Source organism: Gasterosteus aculeatus, chromosome 16 (assembly GCF_964276395.1).
Source record: "Gasterosteus aculeatus chromosome 16, fGasAcu3.hap1.1, whole genome shotgun sequence".
NCBI lineage: Eukaryota > Metazoa > Chordata > Actinopteri > Perciformes > Gasterosteidae > Gasterosteus > Gasterosteus aculeatus.
Window position 1 is genome coordinate 9,634,509 of NC_135704.1, and position 11,336 is coordinate 9,645,844.

Sequence of the window (11,336 nt, forward strand, 5' to 3'; positions counted from 1 at the left end):
AGTCCTTTGAAGGCCCACAGACGCCTTTTAATCAGCAAAAGCTAATTACCCATATGGTTGACAAAGGTCTGGTTGACTCATGCTCTTTTGTTATCACTATGGGAGCTGTTGCTGGGGAGTGTGTCTGCAGGAGTGTGTTTGAGGTGGGAGGGGAATCATTTACTGCAGTTCATTCTGCAGACTTCTTTGTTCTTCTCATTTCCACGGCTCTTGTCTTATAACTTGTTTTGAAAGGGGTACAATAAGAAGTGCGTTTGAGTGTTTATTACAATAGATGGTCTTGATGACACATTGTTTTCCTCTAACTTCGAGCTACACTGATGTTCTATGTGTCATTAACAGTGGGTGTCCAAAACCGCACACTAATCATTTGACATTGTTTTCTGAGTTTGTTAGTTTCCTTTAATTCATAATACTTAAATTCCTCCTCTGCTTCGAATGAGACATGTGTTATTGGGTGCACAACAAAAAGAGAAAACTCTCCTTTTCCTTTATTATGTAAATCATCTAAGAGCAATATTTACATGAAGAGATATTTTGAGCATAGAATAAAGAAATACATGGGTCTATTGTTTGGGTTTTGTTGCAATTAAATAAGGCTTTTGATGATACTCAGTGATACAAATACTTAAGAATAGCAATGAATGCTTTTATCCAGTGGGGAGTGTAACTGCACACACTTATTAAAGAAATACATCCTCAGAAATATATTCTTGGTTATTTGCTTGAGTATTATGGCCTTTTTATGCCACAGCCCTTGACAGCAATACTTATAAGTAGTTGACTGCAAGTTAATTAATACAGTAAATTCTGGATTTTTACTTGGAAGTGAATATTGCTTGCATTCCTTCAATGTGTAAGTACATTTAAGGTACCACATGACATGTGGATATTGCGCCCTTATATATTTTTTGTCCTATTCCACCACAGCCTCTATATAATGTTCTCTATCTATTAGTCACAACAGATCAATCCTTTCAGGCATCCGCTGATGACAGCGTAGTCCTATTAAAGTCCCCTAATTGATTAAATCAGTTAAGGAATTGCCATGTGCAGATTTATTTAAGTCACACTGATTTATCAGACGGATTAAAGCCACCCAATGAGTTCATCTAGTAAACCATTTGCTTTCCACAAAAGTGATCACCAGTTTGCTGGAGCCAAACGTGCCCCTGTTGGCGCACGGCCCGCTGAAAGGCCATTGGTCGACGGGGCAGGACATTTGCATATACCGGGGCTTAAAGTCCCACAGCAAAGTCAGAGTTAAACACAGTTGTGATTCGACCCAACGTTGCCCAGACGGTGCCCAGATTGTTGGCATCATTTATGATTGATTTATTTCTTTTTTTGTAACCCTTAAACATGGGATTTTGCAAGACGGCAGGGATCGGCCTGTGCGCGGTGCTCTCTTTATTTGTCTACTCTGCTCAGGGTACAACTACCAGGTATTTCACCTATGAAGAGGACGCACCCGGAACGGAGATAGGCAATCTATCCCGAGATTTAAAGATCGATCCAGCTGATGACCCCGAGACGTCGTTCCGCTTCATGCAAGAAAACAACTCCTCCGTCATTGACATGAGGGAGATTGACGGACTTCTGAGTGTGGCGGAAACAATCGACAGGGAGCAGCTGTGCCCCAGGTCCCCGCGCTGCTTCGTCGCCTTCGACGTCGTGGCCTTCTCCAAAGAAAAGTTCCAACTCATCCACGTGGAAGTGGAGGTGAAGGACATCAACGACCACTCGCCTCGTTTCCTGCGCAACGAGACCAATCTGGAGATCGTGGAGAACGTCCCGCTGCACTCCAGGTTCCCGCTGCAGATCGCGCTCGACCAGGACGTGGGGGAGAACTACATCCAGAGCTACAACATCTCCGCCTCCAGCCACTTCGCCGTCGAGGTGCGCGATCGCGACGACGGGGTGAAGTTTGCAGAGCTGGTGCTGGTGAGGGAGCTCGACAGGGAGGTGGAGGACCGCTTCACGATCGAAGTCACGGCCGCCGACGGAGGAGCGCCGGCCAAGTCCGGCTCAATGGTGGTACACGTCAGCGTGCTGGACTTCAACGACAACAGCCCGACCTTTGAGCACAGCTCCCTGAAAGTGGAGCTCAACGAAGACGCCCCGGTCGGGCACAGAGTTCTGAAAGTGCACGCTTTTGACCCCGACGACGGGGTCAACGGCGAAGTGACGTACGCGTTCGCCGACGGGCTCCCGGCGGAAGTTGGCCGCCTCTTCCACGTTGACCCTTACTCCGGGGACGTGACCCTGAAGGCGCTGGTTGACTTTGAGAAAAGGAGGTCCTACGAGCTGAACGTCGTAGCCTCGGATTTAGGCGCAAACTCCGTGCCGTCCAGCTGCAGGATCGTGGTGGACGTCGTGGATGTGAACGACAACGCGCCCGAAATCAGCATCAAGCCGATGACTTCCAGCAGCGATGGAGTGGCCTACATCACAGAAGCCGCGGCCGCAGAGAGCTTCGTGGCTCTGATCAGCACCTCGGACAGAGACTCTGGCTCCAACGGGTACGTGCGCATCAGCCTGCTCGGGCACGAGCATTTCACCCTGCAGCAGGCGTACGGGGACTCCTTCATGATTATTACCAGCACTACTTTAGACAGAGAGAAAATCCCAGAGTACAATTTGACTGTGATTGCGGAGGACGTGGGAAGCCCGCCGTTCAAAACAGTCAGGCAGTACACCATCCGCGTGACGGACGAGAACGACAACCCGCCGCTCTTCAGTAAGTCCCTTTTTGAAGTTTCGGTCCTCGAAAATAACATCCCGGGTTCGTATGTGACCACTGTGGTTGCTCGCGATCTCGACGTGGGAAAGAATGCCAAAGTGTCCTACAAACTCATAGATTCGGAGGTGCCAGGTGGATCCCCCGTGTCCACTTATGTTTCTGTAGATTCAGTCTCTGGCTCGTTGTACACTTTGAGGTCTTTTGATCATGAGACTCTTCAGCAGATCGAGCTAGTCATCCAAGCCGAAGACAGAGGCTCCCCCTCTCTCTCAAGCACGACAACCATCAGAATGAAAGTTGTGGATCTGAATGACAATTACCCATACTTCACCTTCCCCGTCCTTGTGAACGACTCTGCGGATATCCCTCTGCCTTTTAATGCACCCGCCGGCTATCTTGCGCTTCGCGTCTCGGCTGAAGACGAGGACGAGGGAGTGAATGGCGAGCTGTGCTACGAAATTGTTCAAGGTGACCCGCGGCTCTTCGCAATGAACAAAGACACCGGAGAAATTGCTTTGAAGCAATGGCTGACATCTGAAATCGGCGACGTGCTGGAAATGAGAATCGCCGTGAGTGACAATGGCAGATCCCCGCTGGGTAGCAGTGCCACCATTAGGTTTGTTGTCTCAGACACACAGCCCTCTGAAGACCAAGTCGTCGTTGTGCTGCGGTCAAGTGATGAAGAGGGCTCCGGCCTGGACGGCTCATTAATTGTCATTGTCATGCTCAGCGGGGGATGTGCATTGCTGCTGATCGCAATAATGGCCGTAGTTGTGACGTGCAAACTCGGCCGCAGAGCCAGAAGCCGTGGCTCCAAGAGGGAAGCGCGTCACAGCCTGTTCGACAGGAGGCCCGTTCCCATGCTGGGCTCGGCAGAACCGAACATATACACCGGACAACGAGGCTTCTTCCACGAGAGAACCTCCTCATCCCTGGAGGATTCCTGCCTGTATGAGGAGCGGAGTGGGGACTCAGAGAAAAAGGTGAGTCAATTACAGGAGGGTTCTTTTTTTCATTTTGATCTCTTATTTTTATATGCATATGATGTTCCAGAGTAATGCCTTGATCTTTGTGCCAGAAATGGAAACTGAGCTCTCTGCTGTCATTCTGTTTGTTCTCTTAGATGTTCCTACCCTCCAAGCCTTTCCAGGCAACATCTGTGTGGCAAGGTGACAAATACTGCTTGCAAGTGAGGTAAGAAAAACTAAATGTAATTTCCTTTCTCAGATAGGATGTGCTTTACTCGCAGTCAAATCTGGCTGAACGCAACAGAGGGTACTTAACATGCACCATGCATGCATTTCCTCGCTTGTGGCCTTCCTGTGGAATGAGGTTAGATGGGAAGGACAGAGACAGGCTTTGTATGTGAGAAAATACATCAATAATCAAGCTAATGTGCTGCAGTGGTGGCTCATACTGTATTTGTTGATTGTATTCGCAGTGGTATCGGCATCAGCGACCAGCTGAGCGTAAAGGACAGCGGCAAAGGGGACAGTGACTTCAATGACAGCGACTCTGACATCAGTGGCGACGGCGGCAAAAAGAACTTCAGCACCTTCCAACCGAGGATTAAGTGTGAGTGTTCTTCTCTCAAAATCTGACGTTTCACATTACTGAGTTAAACACAAATATTCACCAGAATGTGAGAAAGTGTGCTGCCCCCCCGAAAAATTCTCATCCTCATTCTTCCATCTTTGCATTTAAGGTTCATCCAGCACTGCCAACAGCTTGTCCGGGGATCGCCAAAGCACGTACTGGTCAGCACCGCAGCCGAGCTTCAGAGGCCCCACAGACAATGCATACACCATAGGATTCGCCCCAGTACCCGTCTTCAACCAACCTCACGGCTACCCTCCCCTTTGGAAGGACTCTTGCTATGGCACCAATCTCCCAAAATCGAGGAGCAGCATGCAGACCTTCTCGAAGACCGGGACCCTCCCATCCTACTTTCCCCAGCAGCAGCAGCGTGAGGGGTGTGGTGGGGGGGCTGGAATCCACAACCACAGTCCAACTATAGTTACAGTGGCGACGGCATCAGAGGTGGCCACTATCTTTTAAAAACTGTGTTTTTGGAGGCAATGGAGATGTAGAAGTACCTCGAGGATGTAAATATTTGTCAAATATGGTTGTGGCGATAAAGTCCACAAGTGTAAATATTTTCTTTTATTCGATGGGAATTATTATTATATGTATTAAGTTAATTTCTGTTACATTATATTTAATTATATTGTATTCTAATAACCACACTAGTGTTTCTTTGCGCAATAAAAGTATGATTGAAATCATAAAACAGTCAACAATTTTCTGATGATTTCACTAATATAGTGACATCAAACACTAAGTATATTTAACTGTGAAATATTGCATTTTGAAGATAATTAGATAATTCCCTCGCTAGTTGAAACTCTGGTCTAAATTTGTAAACAAGTAACATTCTCCCTCCAGTTTGAATCTACACGATCAAAACTCCAGCCAGTGATCAACAGATGTAAAATTTCAAGCTGTTGCATTACCTGGGAGACTGCCTTTGAAGACTCCTAGGTTGCTGGTTGAGTTTCTTGCATGCAAATGAAAGAGTACAGCCGGTGCTCCAGTGGAAAATAAACTATAAAACCATTTTTCTACAAAACGATGCTGGCTGCTGTCACACCTGCTTCGACTCTTCCAAATAATCACCATCCCTGTACACAACACGTGTAGCATGTAATGGGATGCTGGAGAAATGGCTGACAGTGTTTTTCATGTTGAGGTGCAAATGTTTAGCTATTTTATATTTACTTAGCTGTAAAATGGAACAACATATACATTTGTAAATTTCTTTTTTTGAACACGGACATTAATAAAGGCACTCGTTCACTTAGCTTTACTGTCCTAATTACAAAATAGGCCACTATTATCAAGTTCAATACAACCATGGGTATGTAGGGCAAGTGCAAACTGTCCCTGGTCCTTAATGATTTATTGAATAATAACAATAACCAGCACAGACAAACATCACTCTGAATACGCGTTAGTATAGTTGTCGAGCTTTCATATGTAGCAGCAGCATACAAGTTACGGAGCATTTGCACTATTTTCTCGTTTACATCAACCAAAGTTAAGCAGTAGTTTAGGAAATCGAGGACACACAGATGCAAGAAACCAGAAAGTCTTACTAAATTATGCAAGATAAAATCCATTAAATACATCTCTCAATCAAGGGGCCCTGTCCATGGAGAGCTTCATTGGTTTTCATCAGCAACTTCAAACGAATAGGGCCGCTTTAGTATTGCTCCATCAACATTTACATTGAGTATCTAAAATGCAAGTAAAAAATATGCACTTTAAAAAGTATTAAACACCTTCTGAATTCCTTCCCCTCATGCAGTATCTTACAATATTTTGCCCTCAATAGTTTTAAGGTCACTTTAAACAGGTCTTTAGTGCGTGAAAGCGAATGAGATCAGAGGAAAGGGCTCAAACACCATAGTAGTTGTCTGAGAAAAGAAAAAGTTTCCAAACTGCCGCCAAAGAAGAGTTATCAGTGGAAACTGAAGGCAGACTGAACTATTATGTTTTCTCTTCTGCTATAAAGGTGCCTAAGAGCAGTGTTCATTTGCATCAGCATAAATACATAACTTTGTAACTGTTAAGAGCTAAACAGAGCTCTCATGATACCACAATATGAGGAAAGTGTTTCTCTGTTTTAAGTAGTTTTAATCCCTATTTTCTAATTCAATACTCTGCAAACTCTGCAGTTGTTATTCACTTTTTATAGGCAAAGAGTCCACTGGGGAATCAAGGCCGTGTGCTACAAAAAGCAAGCAACAGCAAGCAAGGTCATATTTGTGCCCCCAGTGATGTGCACTGGTCTGACAGAGCCAACTTAACAGGAAGGGAAAATGCATTTATCAATCAATAGATTATGAGTCCCTTCAACATTGCTTTGTATTCCCCTTTGCAGGTCAAATAGTTGTGCATTGACCTGAAAATTTGTGGCACAAGGTGTTTTAAGCTGCACCGTTTGGTATAAAATGTGTCTGTTTGAACATCACTGCTGGCGGACACTGTTTGTTCTCATCCAAATAGATTTGACATTGATATCCTGCAGCAGCTCTCACAACACATTTTAAATCTCCCGAGGTAATAGAAAAATAATGTTTTAGAGGCGGCGCTCAGCTCATCAGTAATCCACTGACAAATGACTCAGATGTGAATACGTCATTTCCAGCGTGTGTTAGTGTTTTTTGACAAATGGCAAGCTTTATGGCTGTGATTATGTTGTTATGGCCCCTTAGCATCTCAACTTTAAATCCCCAATGTACCAAGTGTGTTAAGATGGAGTCTTTGTAAATCGATTTCATTTGGTGCATCAGGGCCGTCCCACAATGCAATAGTTTGCACAACTCGCACCTCTTCTCCATCTTTGTCTCAACTGCCAAGTGTGGTTATTGACTTTGCAATGTTTTGAATTGTGGGGCTGGTGTCTGAAACATAATAACACCATTTGTTTCTCACTTGACAGTTTGTCTAAAAGGAAAAGCTTTTGATCCACCATTAAGATGTCTGCTTCATTTACAATAAGATATATCAAGCCAAGCTCTTTATGGGATGTTATCGCCTTCGTTATTCCATTCTAACTGTCTAAAAGCACAGCGAGTTGCATCTACAGTCATACGACTATTCTTATGTTACCTCAACATGTATTATCACAACTAGTAACTCTTTTAAACACAAGCACTCCCCTGACAGTCCAGGTCAGTTCAAAGTCATTTAAAGGAAGAGTTTGATATTCAGAAAAATCTTCTAATTTGCTTTGTTGTGGAAGTTTAGATGAGCAGAGTGACACCACTCCGGTCTCTCTGTTAAACATGAAAAGGATGCTGGCTGCTGGTTGGCTTAGCTTCGCATAAAGAGAGGAAGTGGGGGGGGGGGACAGCCAGCTAAGCTATAGAGTTCTCTGCAGTTTTCAGGAAACCAGTTGATATATAAAATGATGAATTGTTATGCTTATCGTTATTATAAATCTTTTTTTGATGAAGCATTGAGAGAGCATTAGATCTGTGTCCGATCTCCATAATGCTAACTGTCAGCCTTGCTCCAACTTTATTGAGAAACGGACACGAGAGTGGTATTGATCATCCATCTCTATGAATGAAAGCAAATAGGGCTAATTCCCAAAAGGTGGAATTATTCATTTGACCTAAAAACGACCCATCAAGAAACTACTTTCCTATTCTCTCCCGCTTACCTCAAATCCTTTCATAAATATTTGGATCTTATGCTAATCAGTTAATTGATCTATGTCTTTTCCAAATGATGTAACATGCTCAGGCCTGCAATCTCACAAAGCTCTTCATAGTCCGGGTGTATTTATCAGCCCGTGGTTGCAGGGTTTTGCTGCCCTCGATTGCACCGCTGCTCTTCCTGCGTCTTTATACTTGGCTTTGATTCGACTCAAGGTATTATTTTGCTAGCTTTCTTGTCGCAAAAGTATTTTTGTAAGTTAATTATATGGTTTTATGCATGATTTGGTGAACGTTGTATTTGTAGTATTTGCATAAACTTGATTAGAGGAGACCAATATTTTACACGGGAATCTTTGGGGAATTTAAGGAATGAATTCTAGTCACGGATGTCTAAAATTAATTGCTGATTTTTAATCTTTAAATGAATATTTTTATGCCAGATGTCATGTTTTTATCAGGTATGAGAATTTAAATGCTTTGTCAGTAAGTAATATTAGAGTAAGTAATATTATATTATGCATAATTGCAAACTATTATATCTTCAAACTATTTGTTGCAAAACTGATAATACTTTAAGAAGTTGTCGATGTTGGAAGAACAACTTTGTTTCTCATTTTTATTCAGTAGGCCTGTGAGCAAACACAGATATGATTTAGATGAAGATTTCTAGAACATTGAAATTCATATTCTCACCAGACATCTGGGCTTGTGTGGGTTTATTTTTATTCATTTAATGTCATTAATTTAGGATATTCACTGCTTTAATATGATGTGCTAGATGTATTTTCTATATCAAAAGTACTACACAGATAATGACAAAGAGACAAGGGACAGAAACTCTCCCTCGTTGATATGATGTAACGGTCCTCTAATCATTCTAGCTGACCAATAAATAATTGCTGTTTTATATTTCCTAAATGCATAAATGTTCAAAACGTCTGCCTGTTCCATTCATGCCACTAGGGGGAAACATCATGCTATGCAACCCAGTAACAAGACATGGGGAAGAAATGTGGTCCACGGTTTTCTATGAGGCAACACGTGTTGCACGATGCGAACCATAGGAGTTGACACAATAAACAGCATATTCAATGTATTGCTTTTGTGGCTGGTTGTCAGAGCTCAAGCAGATGCCTCTGCTAATGCAGGGCCGTGTGATTCATTAACGGTTGCTATGCTATTACAAAATGTCAGGTTTTGATGGAGTTGTTCTTAGTGCCACACAAAGCCTGTGTTCAACAACAGCATCACGAGTGTTGCGCGCGTCTGTACTTTTTTATCCACGCTATTTATGATGAGTCATCTCTGAGCCTGATTGGAGCTTTCAGGGAAAAGTTTACCAAACCAGTTGTTGCTGCTGTTTACACGTCGATATATATGTTACATTTAAGTTTGGCGAGCAAACACATGATGAGTACAATTTATGGGGTTTTGGCAAGCAAACCATTAAATAATGATTTCAGATGGGGCACATCTCTGGGACATTCAGCCGCATCCTCATTCTATATCCCACATCATGCTCTTTTATCTTCATCCTAAACGGAACTGAGAACCAAACCCACACACGGTCTAGAAGCAAATTCATAATCCACTTTTTGCCCTCATTGTAAATCATATTCATTATTGCACAGTGGGGATGACTAATGCACATTCCTACTGCGCATGTTTACAATACTGTATAACTACAGCTCAAATCCAGATTGAGCTTGTATACAGCATGAGCTGTTCTTATGCATCTTTCTAACTAACAAATATCCTACTGTGCATGAGTGAACAGAACATCCTCTATGTTACATCAGTGACAGAAGATGCAACAATAAACATAAATGATCTCCCTTTAAGCATCTTTGTTATATGTTGCGCATATAAACAGCGTGAAAAACAGAATTCTTTGCCCCTCGTCTGGCTGACAACCAGAGGAATATTAATTCAGTTCATCACAAACGTAAACGTGGAGTGCCTGCTTCTTCACCTCAGCAACTCGACCTCTGTCCTAAACAGTGGCGGCAGCTCTCTATCTGCCGGGTGTGTCGGCTCACACGTGGAGCTTTGGTCCTGAGTTGATGAGGATGATAAATCTTTGCCGGGTTGTTCACCAGTTGATTGTGTTTTACTGCTCAGGCGGGAGAGTGTCAGTGTGGGCATGCATGGAGACAGCTGCCAAAGCAAACACAGTCTTTATGCATTTCTCTTCTATATGTAGGAGAGAATGTAGGGACAGGATGAGAGAGAGAGAGAGAGAGAGAGAGAGAGAGAGAGAGAGAGAGAGAGAGAGAGAGAGAGAGAGAGAGAGAGAGAGAGAGAGAGAGAGAGAGTGGGAGCACGGAATAATATGTTGCATCAATCAGTCGAAAATGACTTGCTTATGTAATTAGCTAACAATGTTTTGTTTTTCCGGTTCCCTGAAGTTATTAGTGGTTCACAGTTAACCTTGAAGTAATTGGAAAGGCTTCGTTTATGTTTCCCCATCTTTATGAGACTGACAGTTTATTTTTCTTCTCCCGGTGGCTTCCCTCCTCTTTCATGTTGCTACAGTATTTATGAATTAGTTTCCTTTCACGTTACAGTGCTGCTTAATGCTAATTGGTGCTGAGATATATGGGTTATTCACATCATACTAGGTGTCATGCTGTCTTCCTTCCTTCCCGACATTAACATGACTGAGAATTGTCGAAAATAATAACACGGTGCTGTTGCTCTGATTGTACTGCTGCACAAATTACACCTTCCTTGAAAATGGCATAATCTCAAATATAAATTTATACACTAACAGTGCAGCAACCAGTCCCTGACATTTTAATTTGATGCTTCATCTGCCGTTAGATATGCATGGCATGGCCATTGGCTTATTTTTATTTAGTGAGACTAAATTACTGCACATTCAATTTGGACTCCTCTTAATTTGAAAGGAGGGAGTAAGGGCAGGATTTTTTTTGGCCTTGGTACTTATTAAATATTAATAAGTTTCATAAAAAAAATCAATTTAGCCGCCATTGTTTTGATGACTTCCATGTAAGTTATTGGACATGATCTGTTGTAAATACAAAGGCGGAATAAGTTATTAGAACAAGTATGAAGAGCCGTGTATGTACTAAAAATTGTGTTATTCTTTAGATTCATGATAAAAAAAATGAAACGAAAGACTTGAAATGTGTGGTGCGAAACGTCTTGGAGTGTTTGCATAGCCAATGCCATGCTAAGTTTTCTTCTATTTCTATTTCTCACAGAAAAAAAAAATTAAATCCCTTTTAATTTTCTGATAGTCCCTTGCCTCGGTCGTGCCACTTTGCAGGATAGATATCTGCCCGAGAAGTTAATTTAAATGACTTTTTGAGAATGGCGATTGATCCATTGCATACTAAATA

At 42.7% G+C, this 11,336-nt stretch overlaps 1 protein-coding gene across 1 annotated transcript; it reads left to right on the forward strand.

The window, feature by feature from the left end:
* The first annotated feature begins 1,258 nt into the window (after nucleotides 1-1,258).
* On the forward strand, nucleotides 1,259-5,033 carry pcdh8.1 (protocadherin 8, tandem duplication 1). The gene is made up of 4 exons (XM_040202445.2): nucleotides 1,259-3,726; nucleotides 3,867-3,937; nucleotides 4,185-4,318; nucleotides 4,449-5,033. Exons 1-4 carry the CDS (start codon nucleotides 1,363-1,365, stop codon nucleotides 4,799-4,801), a joined length of 2,922 nt encoding a protein of 973 aa, XP_040058379.2. The 5' UTR covers nucleotides 1,259-1,362; the 3' UTR covers nucleotides 4,802-5,033.
* The last annotated feature ends 6,303 nt before the right edge of the window (nucleotides 5,034-11,336 follow it).

Excerpts from the sequence above, each read along its gene's own strand:
- pcdh8.1 (XM_040202445.2), top strand. The coding sequence starts at position 1,363 with ATGGGATTTTGCAAGACGGCAGGGATCGGCCTGTGCGCGGTGCTCTCT. Across the intron at positions 3,727-3,866 it reads GTGGGGACTCAGAGAAAAAG|ATGTTCCTACCCTCCAAGCC; the intron begins GTGAGTCAATTA and ends TTGTTCTCTTAG. Across the intron at positions 3,938-4,184 it reads AAATACTGCTTGCAAGTGAG|TGGTATCGGCATCAGCGACC; the intron begins GTAAGAAAAACT and ends TTGTATTCGCAG.